Source organism: Aquila chrysaetos, chromosome 7, assembly GCF_900496995.4.
Source record: "Aquila chrysaetos chrysaetos chromosome 7, bAquChr1.4, whole genome shotgun sequence".
Taxonomy (NCBI): domain Eukaryota; kingdom Metazoa; phylum Chordata; class Aves; order Accipitriformes; family Accipitridae; genus Aquila; species Aquila chrysaetos.
This window is the reverse complement of record NC_044010.1, coordinates 35346384-35364586: the sequence shown is the minus strand read 5'-3', so window position 1 is coordinate 35364586 and position 18203 is coordinate 35346384. Positions and strand designations below refer to the sequence as shown.

General features: G+C 41.3%; 1 protein-coding gene across 3 annotated transcripts in view; it reads right to left on the bottom strand.

Annotated features, from left to right (window-relative positions):
* The window catches only part of ABCG1 (ATP binding cassette subfamily G member 1), a 62729-nt gene that overhangs the window by 9626 nt on the left and 34900 nt on the right, over nt 1-18203 (bottom strand). For all 3 annotated transcript variants that reach the window (XM_030020294.1, XM_030020295.2, XM_030020296.1), the window contains exons 3-14: nt 17200-17317; nt 16308-16440; nt 14837-14887; nt 9820-9965; nt 9003-9126; nt 7809-7923; nt 6954-7102; nt 6667-6768; nt 3458-3626; nt 2595-2695; nt 1977-2135; nt 473-591 (exon numbers count right to left, since the gene is read on the bottom strand). In XM_030020294.1, coding sequence (XP_029876154.1) covers nt 473-591; nt 1977-2135; nt 2595-2695; nt 3458-3626; nt 6667-6768; nt 6954-7102; nt 7809-7923; nt 9003-9126; nt 9820-9965; nt 14837-14887; nt 16308-16440; nt 17200-17317 — 1486 coding nt within the window. The remainder of the gene's footprint in view (nt 1-472; nt 592-1976; nt 2136-2594; nt 2696-3457; nt 3627-6666; nt 6769-6953; nt 7103-7808; nt 7924-9002; nt 9127-9819; nt 9966-14836; nt 14888-16307; nt 16441-17199; nt 17318-18203) is intronic.

Here is an 18203-nt window from a genome sequence, read left to right as displayed (position 1 = left end):
GGTTTAGATTAGAGATGACACAAATCCCATGCCTCTTGTGGCAGTGCTACTGCAAAACTTAAACCCAGGTATTTATCCAACAAGTCTACGTAGGATACAGCAGTGATTTATACAACATTTTCTTCCAAAATGAGGTGCTGGCATCAATTTCTCAGTTGGGCATGCTGTCCCTATTATTTCAGAAATCCACTATTGCAAAATCCAGGAAGATTTGCATGCTGTGCAATCCCACTGAATTCAAGGGGACTGACATGGACTTGTGGCCGATAATCTGTACTGAATGTTCCTATTTATTTCACATCATATACAACATGAAATGCAGTGAGATAATGTGGTGTACATCATATGTACGTTTATACTCTAAAAGAATGTGCTGGGTACATAAGTCTCTTTAGCACCCAAAATAACCAAACAAACAAGAAAAGGCAAACAGCATTTCCAGATGGGAAGTTAACGGCCTCCCTAGCAGTACCTGACATAGGAAATGTAGGACATCCACTGGAGGTATGTTGGGATGGTATCAAAGCTGACAAAAAACCCAGAGAACAGAAGCACCGGGATGGCAGTAACTGGGCCCACAAAAGTGGCCACCTGTGAAGAGAACAGACAGTCTCTTGTCAAGACAGAGAAAAAAATATAATTAACTTGCTCTTTTATCTGATGTCCTGACCTCCAGTGAGGAAACCAGCCTTTAGAAGAGCAGACTTTCCTTATGGCAAATCCTCTGTTCTGTGCCAAACCTAAACAGGCAGTGCAAACTTACTCTTTAGGCAGTGGGGAGTGATGCCATTCAAGTCCTTCTTATAATGCTACTCCCCCAAATTATCACAGTTCCAAATACTAGGAAATTATTGATCATTTTTTTTAATGAGATTTTTTGTGAGGGGGAGGTTAGATGCTGCTAGTGGATGAAAAGGGGTACCTCTCCACTTCCTAAACCTTTCTGCTAGTTCATGACACTGCTGTGCTGGGATCTGTCCTTTGAAGGACTTGAACGCACCAAGAAATTTACAGCGCAAGAGGGGCACTGTGATTCCCTTGCTTCTCTGGGTATGAGACCCCTCTTTCTAATTATTATCCTTTCTCACTCACTCCCCACTGAGGACACACAGACCTCCCTCCTCATTAACCCCACATGAACAGTAGCTTCAACTGGTCCTAGAACATTGTGAAGAGGATAAGGAACATCTCCAGCTGGGTGGTTTTGGTGGGGAACAGATCTTGACCTAACTCCAGCCTGTCCTCTCTAAATCCCCTCCAGGGCAAAGGTACCTCTGGAGAGAGGAGAAGCACAGGCATCACATAACAGGGCTATGCTGGTCTCTACAGCATGGCACAGAGAGGGAACCAAGTCTTCTACTACAGAAATCTTGATAGCATCAATGAATATTAGTGTCAATATCAGTTATTATCACAAGCACTGCAAAACAGTTCTGCTGTGGAATGGTCACCTCAGCACATCTCCTGCCAGGAAGCAGAATGGAGTTACATGGCCAGCTTCCAGTGTGACAGTCATGCCAACAGCTGCTTCTCTCCCTCCCTCTGCAGAAGTTTAGTTTTTGGGCAAGCCTATTCCTACCTTGCCTTCTGAAACTTTTTTGTATGTGTATAGAAGAACCCTCTCCTGAGCTACTGATCCTCATGGCCTACCTCCACTTTATAGATGCACAAAAACGTATCAGTCCTGCAGTTTCTAGGACCTGCTCAGCCTGGGATGAATAGCAAGAGACACTCAAGCAGGGGCAGGCACAGCGCCATTCAGATGGAGAACGAACTTCAGAACCTCACATCCAGTATGTGTATATGCTGGTTTAAGTTGATACTAGTGGGAAGTGTCAAGTAGCTATATCAGACCAAGACAACTTTCTGCCTGTTGTCTCTCAACAAATGTCTTGGGGACACAGCAGCAGTCACAGTAAGCAGTCAGTGTTGGGAGACAGCAGGGTTCCTGTGACACCACAAAACACTATCAGTACCTGAAGGGATGTAGAGGCTGCACCTATGAGAAGACCAAGTGACTGAGCCACCAGGGATGTCATGGTTCCCAAGGCTGCGAAGAGGACAAATCGGAGTGCATCAGATGGCTGTGAAGTCATCCAGTACACAATGCTGCAGTAAGCCACAGGAAACATAATCTGCAAGGAGATACACTAGGAGTTAGTCCATTAAAGCCAAACATTCACCGTTACTCTGAATAAAATAAAAACAGGGAGTTCTAGTTAATCCACAGCTCTCAGCCTTTCCATTACATGACAGGCATGGCTAAAGAGAGTAAATATAGCTGCCACAGACTGTGATATCTATCTTACTACTTGGGCATTAGAAAACAGATCCCACTCACAGCCCTTTTCAATTCCCCTTCTGCAAAAAAGCAAAGACAGTCATCTGTTTATTAAAAAAAATATGTGGTCAGGTCTCAGCTTTTGTGAAGGTCTGCTGTTTACTCTTAGGGTGCTTCCGAGAAGCTTCAGCACACATATATGAACAGTTCCTTCACTATTCGGATGGATGAAATACCAGTACTAATCTTCCTGGCAAGTGGACTTGCCACGAACTTAAATGGTTCTTGTTTTATTGAAGAGTAGAGCATATACCTGAAAAGGAACATCAGCCATGGTTTTGGCGAGATAATAGGCTTTCAGGCTGTACCAGTAGTTCAGATGCTCTCTGAGAAATACTCCCATCTCAAGAGGAACTACAGAGAACACAAATTAGTAAGTTAGGTTGTCAGCATGCAGTATTGTTGCACATAATAATATAGTTTATTCATATCTAATTCTGCACTGCTGCAGTCCCATAGTGGGACTGGAACTCTGAGGCCTTCAACAGACCAGCAAGTTTCAATGATTTGTAATGAAATGTAAGAAGCCAGCCCTGAGAGTTGCTCACTGTTTAGACTATGTACCAGTCTACTCAGATGGTCTGAACCTCCCTTAAAGAAGCTTTTTGAATTAAAAGTGGTGTCAAAACTTAAAGAACATGGTTATTCCTTTTGGTCTAACAGGGAATCCAAAGTAACAGCGCTCCCAGAGGAAGCATGGAACAGTTCTTACCACAGGAGTTTGCTTCTGACACCACATGAATACGCTGATCTTATGCAGGAGTCATGACTTAGAAGTCCTAGAGAAATTATTACACCCTCCCCAAGACCAACCACAAGCTCATGACACGGTTGAGATGCACTGGCACAAGGGGAAATTCCAGTTCAGGACTGTAGAAGTGAACTGTCTGGATTGAGAAACACTGGCGTAACTGGGGGGAGAGAGGTGCCACTGGACAAGTCTACCTCTGCCTCTACACAGCAGTTTAGCGAGTGCAAGATTTATCCCTGCACCTGCCTTACAAGTAGAAGCAAAAAGTCAAACATTATCTTATATGAAACAGATACATTATAAACACCCTCCCAGCTTACTGCAATCTCCTTGTCCATTGATGTAATAGTATGACTGATACTCACATGTAAGGACAGTTGGCATGAGCGCAGCAAACATAAGAAACAACATGGAAAAAAAGAGAAAGCCAGAGTTGCTGAGGACTTTCTTAGCTTCATTGCCAATGCCTAAGTAGAGTAAGCCGATGAGCAGTCCAATGCCAATGTGTGAGGTGATACGCAAGTGTGTCAGAACCTACAAACAAGGAAAGAGTAGTATTTCTGATCAAAAAGTCTGGGCTCAAAAACAATGGCTATATGACTGAAATCAGATATACAGATTGCAGAAAAGGAGTACTTATGTCCAGAAGAACTTAAACAGAAATGTTAATTTCCTACTGGCAAACTGGGCTTCAGCTAAGGAAAACTTACTGTAATGAGCTTCCCAGTGTCAATAAGACACACGGCTATTACAGTACAGAAAATTTCTTCCTGCAAACACAGGCAGAAACTGCAAATGCTGCAACCTGAAATCTTACTGGCAACATTATGGAGCCATTGGCCCTCATTCATGAGGAGAAGGAAACTTTCTCTATGACTAAAAGATAGATTTCCAAGAGCAGAAGAGAGGCAGAAAAGGTATTTCAGGCTTGTATAGACCAAACTAACTTAATCAGGCATAAAATAGCCTTCTGTGCCTTCTCTGCAATAAAGTATTCCTACAAGAGTGTCGTGGTTTAACCCCAGCCGGTAACTAAGCACCACGCAGCTGCTTGCTCACTCCCCCACACCCAGTCGGATGGGGAGAGAATCAAAAAACAAGTAAAACTCGTGGGTTGAGATAAGAACAGTTTAAAAGAGCAGAAAGGAAGAAAATAATAATAACAATAATAAAATTACAATAATAATAAAAGGATTGGAATATACAAAACAAGTGATGCACAATGCAATTGCTCACCACTTGCCAACCAATGCCCTGTTAGTTCCCAAGCAGTGATCCCCCCAGCCAACTCCCCCCAGTTTATATACTGGGCATGATGTCCCATGGTACGGAATATTCCTTTGGGCCAGTTTGGGTCAGCTGTCCTGGCTGTGTCCCCTCCCAACTTCTTGTGCCCCTCCAGCCTTCTTGCTGGCTGGACATGAGAAGCTGAAAAAATCCCTGACTTAGTCTAAACACTACCCAGCAACAACTGAAAACATCAGTGTGTTATCAACATTCTTCTCATACTGAACCCAAAACATAACACTATACCAGCTACTAGAAAGAAAATTAACTCTATCCCAGCTGAAACCAGGACAAAGAGGTATAGAAGAACAAAAGAAATAATAAAATTTGGAACAACTGCAAGCCTTTACAGTTGAGCAGGAAAAAAAATCTTAAAAACAACACTGGTCTTCAATCTATGCATCAGAAAATAAGTTACAGTTTCCCTTTGGTGGAGATGAGAAGAGGACCATATGATCCATGGTTAGTGCTTGCACACATCTGAAATACGCTCTCCAAGTGTACCAGAGACATTCTGATCAGCTAGTTGAGCAACATGGAGAATGTGAAGCTGTATTTACGCTTTGGATTACAAGAGCCCTCCCACATGAACATGCCAATTTATTTTTGACCAAATCTTTGGTACTAGACCAAATGTGCAATATTCCAGATTGCAGGAAGGCAAAATTCAACATATTAATTGATCCTTGAATGACAAATGCACTACAATGTAAAACAACAAGGAAGAAGAACAAGCTATGGCAAAGACATGTGCTGGCAAATCAACAAATGGGCATAATATATATGGTCTGGAAACAGGAAGATGCTTCTTAACCACTACAGTTGCATTGTTCTGTCATATCTTCCCAACCACAGCAGTGGGGAAAACAGCTGATTGCTTTTACTATAGCATTCAATATATTGTTTCCCTTTCTGAAAGGGAAGGAATACTGTGGTTATCCGACAGCAGAGGCCTGGACACAATGGTCCAGTAGGTTTCCTGCAGGCCTGTAGTTCTGTGCGGACATGTCTACACTGGAAACAGTAGCGTCCTAAAGAGACACCTGCCTGGGTGCGGGGCAAAAGCAGTGCAGCTGCAGCACCTGGAGCTCAGTGAAGCTCAGCTTACCCTGTCACAAGGGTAACTTACTCATACTGAGCTCCACATGGCTCAACTGCTTTTGGTTTCCAAACTACCTCATCTGAATCCACCATGTGCCCACCAGTATAGATATATTTATTGTCTGGCTCTCCCCTTTCTTAAGGACAGGTATGTAAAATTAAAATATCAATATGTATTAATGTATATATTGTCTTTTCCCCCCGTCATGTAAAGCACTGAAAACCTTCCAACTCGCAGAAGGAGCAGTGGACAAACCCTCCTCAGATTTATCAAATTGCAAATTTGCCACAGAGAAAAGCACTTGGCCAACCAGTACCAATTATACAGTACATGGGTATACCTGTTCCTTGGACAGGTGTGCATGTAAGGTCTAGTTAAAGAAGCTCACCTCCTTAACTTATGCCTGTTAATGAAAGGACAATCTTATCTAGAGGACATTTCAAAGCATCAATCAGACAATGTAAACAGTCCTATCTCTGAAATTCATGAACAACTCAGCTACTCAGAGATAAGAAAAACTTTGTTGAGTAAAAAACAAAAGCACCATTGCATTTTGTTAATGCAAACTAGGCACCCAAAACATTTAATGAACATACATGAAAACTGCAGAGTTTGGGATTTTGAAGGAGGTTGTTTATTTTTAAGAAAAAAGGTGAAAGATATATTTTTTTTCCTTGGGAATGAAGAGTTTCATTATGATACTTACTTCATCTTGATATTAAATGTATGAAAACAGAAATGTTCCCTTTTCAGAGAAGGAAAATTTTTATTTACCAATTTTCTGTTTCAAAAATAAAGACCTTAAGTATTGACCTTACATCACACTGAAATTATTATCTCTGCCACCCTGAATTTTCTGGAAAAACTAATTTTGTGACATACCAGTACCACTTCTCACTCACTTTTCAGTAGGATAAATATCTGTACAAGGGACCTGGCAGCACAGAAGGGATTTAAGCTTTAGGTTTTTAGGCCAGAGGCTTCTGAGTTCCTCCAAAGAAAACTGTTCTTCACAGTGAAGATGGTACAGTTAATAGCAAGACTGAAAGATCAGTCTCTTTCCTTTGAAATTCTGTGATGATCTTCATGCATGGGAAGCACAGGACCTTTAAGGCATATTACACTACCTCACAACCAACTGAATAGACCTTTTGGCTACAAAAGTTATTATAAAGGCAGTCTTACCGAATCCCTCATGATGGTGAGAAAAGTTCTTTTGAAGAGGATACAGAACTGGGTTAGGCAGCTGGCAGAGAAGCTGTGGCAGCCTTCTGTGGAGGAGGAATCCTGCGGAAACACATAAAAGAATAAACTTCTTTCTTTGCAGTATCTTGCTTAGTTGTCATTCACAAAACCCCACTCTCATCAGCTGAATGTGCCCAGAAACCTCCTCCATTGGCTGAGGATTTAAATTCTTTTCCTCCCCCCCTCCAGTCTCAAGCCATGCCCATTAGTTGTGATATACAAAATACCTCTTCAGAAGGCCGGTGCCAGAGGAAGGGATTCAACTCATTCTCACCACCAACATCTCTCTTGTAGTCTGTGTCACATATCCTCTCCCGTACCGCCCTTACTAGCCGGCCGTTCTGGTCTCCATATTCACCAGATGCTACTTCCATAACTACAAAAACAAGAAGGTAAGTTACTGGTTTACACTACTGACTAGTTACAAGCCTTATTATTAGATCCCTTTGGTTCTGTAGCATTGACAGAAACAGGAGTTTTGTCTAGAACAGGCTCTAAAATGCCACATGCAAATTCGTATGCATACACACTTAATTTAAACGTATCTTTCTATAAATCTTCAGAGAGTTCTCTTCATCCTGGACGTTAAATGAACCATTTTAGAGGTAAGACAGTGAATATGGGATAGTCTTGGTAGTAAAAAAATCACAAAAGTCTATTTTTGTGGTCCTTACTGCTTCTTTGGAATTCAGAAACAACAATGAAAAAACCCTCAATGCTATTAGCTGTACAATACCACAGTGGTATTGTTCAAGACACAAAACCAGAATAGTGGAGCCACTTTGAAAAGCCACTAAGATTCATTACTATGAAACACTAAAGAATATATTTTATCTTTCATTTCCTGGACCTGAACTTCCACCAGAGAGAAATATTCTCTAAAAATAAATTTTACCACTAGATGGCATTCAAATTACTTAGAAAAAAATCTGAATAATTTTATTTTGAGTTTTGGTACATGCATGTACACGCGCACATACGTACATATGCACAGAAGTATAAAACACACCATGGTCCCCATTACCCTGAAGGTCCTAATCAAATGAAAAATAAATTAAATAAACTATTCAAATTGTCCTTACCAAAATCTGCTGGATTGTGGTAGGTTGGGCAATTCAAACCCAAATCTCTCAAGTAAGGGACTAGGTTTAATACCTTCCCACGGTAAATGCATTGTCCTTGACTTAAAACATAGAGCTGGAAAACAAGGCAAAAAGAAGAAAAAGAAAAAGGAAAAATGTGAAATAGTATCAAAATATTTAAACCTGCTATCTGTACAACAGCAATCCATGAACCTAATGACCTCTTCTTGTTCTTGTGGGACGAACACCTTGGGAAGATTTGTCACCTCTTGGAACTACCTTTGCATGGAATTACAACTAATGGAAAATGAAATGCTTAAGGTTTGAATTCTGCAAACATTCCCTCCAGGACTTAAAGCACATTAACACAGAAACAGACTAATTCCAGCCTTAGACACATGCTGAAAATAGGCAAGAAAGTATAGAGCTGAGCCATCTAATTTCCACACATTATGGATATTTTGGGCTGGGAGACAAGGCTGGTGAATGCAGGAAGGGAATGAGAGGTGGAACAGCACAGCAATGGGAAACAGCTTGATTATTCTTACTTTTAGCTACACTATTGACTTTAAACAAACCTCCTTGCTAGACTGGCAACCTGCAAAAGCTTGTTCACCTATGGTGCAGTAGGTTTTCTCTTAGCTCTCACAGGTCTAATTTAAATCTCCTAACAAGATTGAAGTAAATTTAAATCTAACCTAAACAGGCATGGTCTACATCCTGTTGTTAGGTTGGAGAAAAGATCTCCAACTGACTTCATTTCAATTATTATTATTTCACATGAATAAACTCTTCTGAATTTACACCTGTGTAGCTAGGATGAGAATGTGTACTGGCAACATTGCTGACATTGGCACTAAAGCTCTCTTGCTCTTAAATTACTCTAATTTACTTTACTGACAGCCCTGTGCCCAGGAGCAGTGGTGAGTGAAGACATGAAAATCACAAGTGTGATAATCATGATTTCACAAACATACCAGCCAGATTCTTTTAAAACATTACTTGCAAATAATGGAAATGGGCAGAGAAGAAAAAAACATAATCAAAAAGTATATTTTACTCTTATTTATTTAATTTCTTTATTTGATTTGGAACCATAGACTAGAATTATTCATGTTTTTACTTAAAGAGTGTAGCCCTGAAAGTATAACTCACCTAAACCACACATAAAGAGAAAGCGTTTGAGAATAATACCTGATCAAACAACTCGAACAGTTTAGCACTGGGCTGGTGAATCGTGCAGATGATCGACCTGCCACCCTGGGCTAAAGCCTTCATCAGAGAGACAACCTGAAAACATGATGCACTATCCAAGCCACTGAATAAAAAGAAAGAAGTTTGTTATCCACAGGTCCATATGCACCACTCAAAACTAGCACACGTATTGTTACTTTGGTCTCTCACTATTATCCTTTTATAAATTTTCTCTGTAGCAGTTTAATTTTATCATATGCCAACCTTATGCTTGTATTTCTCCATTAGTCTTTTAATTAAGTTGGAAGCATGCCTGAGAATGAAAAATAGAGTATTCTCAAAGCTGCCTTAAGGGACTTCTACATTTTAGGACCGCAGATTTAAATGCTCCCAACTTTAATGAATAGATAGATATTCATAGCTCTCCCAACTTCCTCCTAGTCTGATCACAGAATTTGATTCTAAATATGCTATATTATTAAAAGTCACACTTCAAAATGCTTATATTCAAGCTATCTTTGCTTGAAAAAAAAACCTCTCATGCCACAATCTGAAAATATTTTCCTCTCTCTCTTCCTTCCTGTTTAAGTTTGTGTCTCCCTTAAAAATTATTTATAGTTTCATGGTCCAGCGGTTACAGTAGTGACCCAAGGCAGTAAGTACCCAAATCAAATTACTTCTTGTGGCCTTATTCAGTATTTACAGGCGACACAAAATGAGCCTTTTCCAAGGACTTAGGGGCAAGTAACCTTTCTACAGCACTGTTCTACTATATAAAGCAATATTTGTCTATCTTTAATTTATGGCCTTGAAGTACCTGGTTGGTTCATCAAAAAACATGACAGGAGGATTGTTCACCAGCTCCAAAGCAATGGCAAGACGCTTTCTCTGGCCTCCAGAAAGACTCCCAGTCCTCGTATTAGCACATGTCAGCAAACCGAGGGCTGTCAGTATTTCCTTTACCTAGAGGAAACAAAGCAATGCATCATTTAAATTTGTTAGCACAAAATAAAAGCCTCTTTATGGATTTTCATGGAGAATGTAAACTAGCTCATGACTTTGTTTCACCATCCATACACTGAAACCTTTTTCCATCTAATGTAGCATTTATTAGATGCAGTGGGGCTTAACAGTCTACCATTTAGTATTTTGACTCAAATTCTACTTGTTTGTCCTACATGACCTGTCTCAATAAGGAAGCCTTTCCTGTGAAAAGGGAGTGGAAATCAGTTCTTCTATAGCACTCCTTGGATATGGCACTGATATCAAAAGAGCTTTGCAGCATGTTTACACAGTGAAATCAAGAAGCTTTTTTCAACAGAACTTCTACGCTTTATTTACAAGGGATTGGAGAACTGTATTAACAAAAATTAGTGGTTTCTATAGAGCAATGACCTGCTCTTATCTCATCTGTACTTGTATTGGGTTTGTGTGGCAAGGTTTTGGTAGCAGGGGGGTGCTACAAGGGTGGCTTCTGTGAGAAGCTGCTAGAAGCTTCCCCCATGTCCGACAGAGCCAATGCCAGCCGGCTCTAAGAAGAACCCGCCGCCGGCCAAGGCCGAGCCCATCAGCAATAGTGGTAGCGCCTCTGGAATAACATACTTAAGCCGGAAAAAAAAGTTGCTGGGAGAGACAGAAACGGCAGCCGGAGAGAGGAGTGAGAACATGTAAGAGAAACAACCCTGCAGACACCAAGGAGGGGGAGGAGATGCTCCAGGCGCCGGAGCAGAGATTCCCCTGCAGCCTGTGGGGAAGACCATGGTGAGGCAGGCTGTCCCTCTGCAGTCCATGGAGGAACACGGTGGAGCAGATCTCCACCTGCAGCCTGGGGAGGACCCCACGCCAGAGCAGGTGGATGCCTGAAGGAGGCTGTGACCCCGTGGGAAGCCCGCGCTGGAGCAGGCTCCTGGCAGGACCTGTGGGGGACCCACGCTGGAGCAGTGTGCTCCTGAAGGACTGCAGCCCGTGGAAGGGACCCATGCTGGAGCAGTTCATGAAGAACTGCAACCCGTGGGAAGGACCCACGTTGGAGAAGTTCATGGAGGACTGTCTGCCATGGGAGGAACTCCACACTGGAGGAGGGGAAGAGTGTGATGAGTCCTGCCCCTGAGTAGGATGAAGCAGCAGAAAATAACATGTGATGAACTGACCGTAAGTAACCCCCACTCCCCGTCCCCCTGTGCCACTGCCGGGGGTAGGTGGAGAATCCGGGAGTGAAGTTGTGCCCGGGAAAAAGGGAGGGGTGGAGGTAAGGTGTTCTGAGATTTGGTTTTATTTCTCATTACTCTGCTCTGGTTGATTGGTAATAAATTGAGCTAATTTTCCCAAAGTTGAGTCTGTTTTGCCCATGACGGTAATTGGTGAGTGATCTCTCCTGTCCTTATATCGACCCACGAGACCTTTGTTATATTTTCTCTCTCCTGATCAGCTGAGGCGGGGGGAGTGATAGAACGGCTTTGGTGGGCACCTGGCGTCCAGCCAGGGTCAACCTGACACAGTTCTTCACAGTCTAGTCTTTAAAGTGCAGCCACTGATTTTAAGTGTTTCCATTCTCCTCAGAGCCAATTCAGTTGTCACACATACTCTCAGATGTTTGGGATTTCCTCAAGGCACAGGCTCAGGAAGGGCACAGCTTGTCCAGGGTCTTTGGAGCAAAAGGAGAACAATGCCAGCAGCTATGAATCAGTGATGGTAGATCTGGCCTGATAGCCCTATATGAGGAAAATAGCTCTTAGGCATCAGTAAAAACATGGACATAAAAATGAGTGAATCCAAGCTATGTTGCTCATGCAATTAAAAAGTCTACCTCCTGAAAGGTAGAAAGAAAGCCCAGACATTTAATACTTCACTGAAGTATAGGAAAAGGAGCCTGTCATTTTTTTTAAGTAATAGTTGCTTGGATGGAGGGAGTTTTCCAGAAAGGGTGGCTAACATGGTAAAAATTGGTTAGACCAACCAGGGCCTGATCCTTCACTTGTTCTGACTTTGATTTCCTGGAGCTACCTCTCTCAGTGAGAGGGGGTGAAAAAAGAACAAAACCCACTAACCTTCGTTCTCAGAGGGAAGAGCCCAACCTCCTTCCCTTTATCTCTAGGAAGGATGTTACAGGACGTGGGCAGCACAAGCTAGGTCAGCTAGAAACATAAACTATGGTTCTCTGGAGGATTCTTCACTTGTGTCTGTTTTAAACAAGCATCTGTAATCTTGCTAACACAACTGCATAAATTCATAAAATTTATCTATGATAAACATTTACCTTACAATTTACAACAATAAAATGATCTAGTCCAGCACAGGCCAGTAACACTAAGCCAAAAATGATGGCCCTTCTACTATGTGTTGAATAAACGCATACAGCACAGGTTTTTCCTCAAAGAGCTGTTTGTAATTACAGTGACAGTGTGAACCAGTGAATTAACTTGCCTGGCCTAACTTACTAAAGTGTAAATGAATTAAGACTTTCAAAGTACAAATAAAATTAACAGCTGTTTCTAAGCAAATGTATTTTCCAGTAAAAAATCTGTGTTTGGCTTATTAAAAAAAAAAAAGGATTTGAGAGAATCAAAGCAATCTTAAGCTACCAAACATATGTTGATTCCTGTAGTTTCCCTCTCTGGAGCTCTTTCTGATTTTCAAGGATTCTATGATTGAAGAAATTGAGATTGAAGAAATGCCAAATGGTCTAATTTGGAAATAAATACAGACAAAAGACAGCCACAAAAATGGCTGCTCTACCTCTGAAGTTGCCATAGTTTTCACACTTCAGGCAAAGGGTATACTTTTCACCAGGTGGGTCAGAAGCAGTTTCACCTTCTTTATAAACCTCTGCTTAAGAATCACATGCTGGCTACTGTCAGAGGCACCTTTTACTGGAGTAAGAGACTTCTGTGAAATGATTAAGTCCAACAAGTCAAGTTCAGGCCTCCAACAGATAAAAAAATGAATTAAACTGGCATCTGGGGAAGAGCAGGAATCCTCTCATGTTCCTGAGACAGCAGGCCACAACTTTCTCATGTCCACGTTCCACTCCCACTCCTGTATCCCCTCATCTCCTCCTTCCTCCTGCACAACTTGGTTTCAGCTGAGCCCTGCAAGGTGGCTTCTTCCAGCCACCTGAAAGACTTCCTAATTTGCCCACAGAGGGTCTCATCAGTGCATGGTTTTGGTACCACAAAATGCACCAAGATGAAAATCTCACCTTTCTATTTATGAAAAAAAAAACCCACTGAAAAATCATGGAACGCCCAAAACTTGAATTTTACAGGAGTAAGTATAGCAAAAGCATGGGGAGCTTCCTATACCAATAGTAACTACCTTTTCATTGGTGGGGCAACTGAGTTGCTAAGCCGCTAGAAGACTTGTCCAGAGTAACATACCTGTCCCTAACAAAGGCAGGAGGAGCAGTCAGCTTTCTTGGAAGGTAAATCTTAATGTTAGCCATGGGGCCATGTTATCACATTAGCACTCAGCGTAACCCCCACGTAAGAGAGGCTTCCTCCTCGAGGAGGCAGTGTATGAGAGATCATACTGTCTCCTTGTTGGTGCTGTCTTATGCTGGATTGAAACATAGCTTGAGGCCAGCCAAAATGCCTCCAAACACTTTCTGAGCTACCATTTCACTTTTCACGACTGTCTCAACAACCTGAACCATCTCTGCTTTCACCTGTGCCACGATTTTTTGTTTATGTTTAGCTCCAGACATTATCCTCCCTAGGCATATATGGTTTTGAAACATGCTGTGGAGCACCAAACTGTTCCTCTCCTACACTTCGGCATGCTCTGGTAACTCTAGCCAAGCACAGACACCTGAGCTCTGAGTGTCCTTAGGAATACACAGGCCCAGACATTTTAAGTGCAGAATAAATGTGTAGAAAGGGCACATTTCCAGCCATTTAAAGTATAAGTGAGGTAACCAAATTCAGTTGAGAAAGCTGCCTCATGCACAAGCTAATGTGTCAGAAGCCATTTTGTCTGGTCACACACCTCCAAGGTATTTTCTTTAAAAGGACAGCCCTATATCAGAACAAATGACAGGAAGGAATCGTGGCAATCAGATGGGTGAGAGGAGCACACTTCCTAGTGCAGGTCCAGCTGGGTTATAGGTCTCCATGGGCAAAACACACCAGGACTTCTCTCCCGCTCAGAAAAGTCACGTCAGCCACAGGCAGAAGCAGAACAATGCAGCAAATGTGCAAGAGTAAATCATGCAACTCATTCCCAGTGTTTTAGAAAAGATACGTGCATGTTTTAGCCTAGTTTCCTACTTGTCCAAACCTCGGTCACCCAACACAGCTTCAAAATACATTAGTCTGTATCTTAACTACAGCTGCATTAACTTGTCCAGTGCAACGATATGCCCACCAGCATAGCCATAAAGATCAACCCTTTCAAACACGAGCACAGAAGTTTCTGCAGCAGTTACAAGAACTGCTGAGTTTTTCATTAGTCCTTGGAAAAATTAAGCCCTACACTCACCATTGCCAGACATGACTGATTAATCTCGCCACACACAAGATGCCTGAGCCCTCAGACATGCCTGTAAGAGAATCTAAGGTGTTAAGGTACATTAAAAGGAATCCTACAAAACCTGCGAACTTATTTCAGTAGATCTGTTACAATTATCTACTCAGTCTCATACTGAAAGCAACTTCCACAGAGACTGCAGTAAACATTGCCTCATAATGATACCTGTCAACTTTGAGGTTATGATTTATTCTATCATTACAAGTCCAACGCAATTCAGTGTTAGATAAAAATGTCTGCTTTACAGAGCTCACTTCATGGACCTCTTTGGCATCCCCGCAAAATCTCAGTTTGATGGACAGTATACATACCATTTCTCTCCTGCCTTCATCTTTCTCTTGAAGTTTCAGATGAGCAGATACCTGGAATGCAATACAATGGAATTTCATTTTGAACTGGTCTGAAGCACAACAACCAGTTACAGTGGATGTCTCAGACACAACATCCCACCATACCATTTAAACAACTTCTTCCAACCCAGTCAGTAAAGTTTAAGTTGAACTATAATGTTCAAATCACAAGCATCACATATGCCTGTTCAGTAGGTAACTGAGTATAATCTGACTTAAGAAATCACTTAAGTATCTGACAAAAAGCATAGTAGGAAGGCCACTCTACAAGTCAAAGCGCTTGAGAGGAAGATGGGAGAGTCATGGTTTTTGCATAGCCACTAACTTCCCAGGCAATGCTAGAATCACAGTTTATTTGTGCTTCATCTGTATCATAAGGATAACCAAACTCTGCCATTCTCCAGGATGTGAACAAATGAGTACAGAAATAAATAATCTTATGAAAGATGTCATTTGCTGTCTTAAGAGGCAGCTCCACAAATTATGATTAACCCTTATTAGAAGCAATTAAACCGTTAAGTAATTATTTTTGTCAGAGCCTTGATTGATTAATTTACACAGCAACAATCATCTGGGCCCACTTCTACAAAACTGGTCCTATGGGATTCTGAGTACAATGTTCAAGTAAACAAAAGAGAAGAAAAACTTCCTCACAGAGAAGAGCCTTTGCAGAAAATTAGCCATATAAAAACTACAGTGATTTCTTCTGGCCTTAAAATTTGTGAACTGATGCTGGCATACAGTATGAGCAACCTTAGCCTGATTTTGGTAACACCCTCTGAGAAAAACTGGCTCGTTTCTCAAATTGAGTAACAGGCACTTCTAGACTGATTGGTCAGGCTGGCAATTAGTAAACTTCTTGATGCTACGAAAAACGGTAAGAAGAATTTACATTGCCTGAAAGTCTTGGGATTATTCTGTTCCTGTTTTTTCCTGTGAAGAACTGGAAGAGATTTTATACAATGCCTTTATTAAAGAAAAGGCACAGAAGAGTAGGAGTAGAAGTAGCAGAGAGACCATGCTCAAGTCAAAATAGCACTCTGCAGTCAGAACATGGAAGATGGGGAGAAAGAGAGAGACAAGGTTACTCATCCACTACCCAAGAAAAAAGATGATCCCTACAAAGGCTCATTCTGTGCAGAATTTCAGGTTCCATTCTCTAGGAAGTCTAAGGAGTAGAGCCTTAGATCTTCTTCCAAATCATAATGTTGATTACAAATTGAAAATGATAAAACTAAAGAAGCTCAGATAACCCCTAGAAGGATAAGCCTGAAATGGAATTCAAGGCACCATCAAAGTCCAAGCACTTCCACTAAGTGGAATCAAATAGAGATAACGGCTCGTGACATTACCAGGAGTAAGAACATGTGCACAATACACAGAGATTTTTTATATTTTCTCCTGACCAATTAGAGCAAGAAACAAAGCTCACCATCATAGCTTCTTGGACAGTCAGATGAGGAAGGAGCATGTCATCTTGCATGATGTAGCAGGAGACTTTGCGAAAAGAGCGCAGGTCACGAGGCTGTCCATTGATGAGAATTTCTCCTTTCATGCCTGTCTCTCTGAAATGAACGAACAAAATAACCAGGAGTGAATCTTGCCTTTGGTTGTGCTGCCACAGGCCTCAGTACGTGGAATTCTTAGGTAATTACCATCCACTATGGAATAAAACTGATACAGTGGATAAAAATTAATTTATTTCATGATTATGCTCTCTTTCATAAAAGGCTTCATGGAACGTTGCTGAAAATTTCACTCAAAGTTAGTACAAAACGTGTGCTGTCTTATATGAATGTCTGAAAAAACATCAAGCCATTCAAGTAATTTTTTTTAGGTTTCTCTATCCTGTTCCTTATGCCCTAACAACAACACACAGACACTTTGTATTTGGCCATACAACAGGGGATTCAGGAAGATGAACCACAGTCACTTCATACACTGCAGTTTGGTCAAAACGTCAACATTATGAAAGTGGCAAATAAAAAGGGTCATTTTTTTCAAGTCGTTATAAAATGTGATTTAAGATATATCACAAACATAAGACACTGAGTCAGACGAGTTACACAGCTAGAAGGGAGACTCTTTTTGTGTGTTTTCGACTTTAAATTGCTTCCTATTTTTGGATCAGACTTGTTAACAGATAAATCCTAAGTGACCTGAACAGGACAAACAGAAAAAATATAGGCAATAAGAATCTAATTCAAAATCTGTGAAATACCTGTTTTCTACAAACACTGGGGTAAGATTTCTTCTGCTGTTGTCTCCAAGGAGCCATCAGGCTAGGTGATCTGATCTTACCTGGTATTTTCATTGTTACTGACCTATATCCTGCCAGAATGTTCATGAGTGTTGACTTCCCAGCTCCTGAAGGACCCATAATTGCAACAAGTTCTCCACTGCTGAACTTCCCTGAAATTCCTTTCAAAAGAGTCTTATAACCTGAAAGAAGAAAGAAAAGTTCACTGAATCCTTCACAATCATGTCTGGGGGCAATGAAAGTTCATTTCCACTAAACAATGATGACAAATAGGCATTAGCGGGTACCTACTGAAAGGTTGATGCTAAGATCAGCACACTGCAATAACTATCAAAAGCCAAATTCTGAGTGGAAGCGGCAGCCTCCTCCCGCTACACAAGTAGTATGGTGGGATTACAGAATCACACACTCTTGATTCACTCTAGGAAAATTTTCAAACAGGGCTAAGAAGCCTTGCTGCCATTTTCTAAGCGTCTTCTCAGAGTATATTACTAGGATGCTGATGCCTCCATTAAAATATCTACTACTCCACAGCTAATGTAACTCCACAGCCTTGGAGCAGACTGCCCTCCAATTGCAGCTTCAATGCCGAAATTGTGCCCTCCCACCAAAACAACTTATTGGATAGTAATAGCCATGATCTCAAAGGCAAAGCCCTATGCTTTTGTTCATTCCCTGCTAAAAAAGGTATGACAAGAAACACAGCAAAAGGAGACATACAGGAAGACAAACCTGCTTAGTTCTCTTACCATAAGGACTCTCTTATCGTAAGAACTCTAAAGGCTTGTCTAGACAGGGAGACTGATCACAATAACTCTGTAAAAATAATTCCATGGGAAATACTTATTCCAGATTAAGAACATGCAGGTTTTTTTCTCATTTAGATTAATCCACCTCAAAAGACCATGCCACAATAATAATGTCCTCAGGCAAAGCTGTTCTAGAATAACCACAATACCAACTTCAAATATCTCACCTTGTTCCTGAGTAAATTACCTTTGTCAAGAAATGTTAATTTAAACCCTAAACTCCATGTTACTCTGGGTGTAAGCAAACTGGACTCCAATG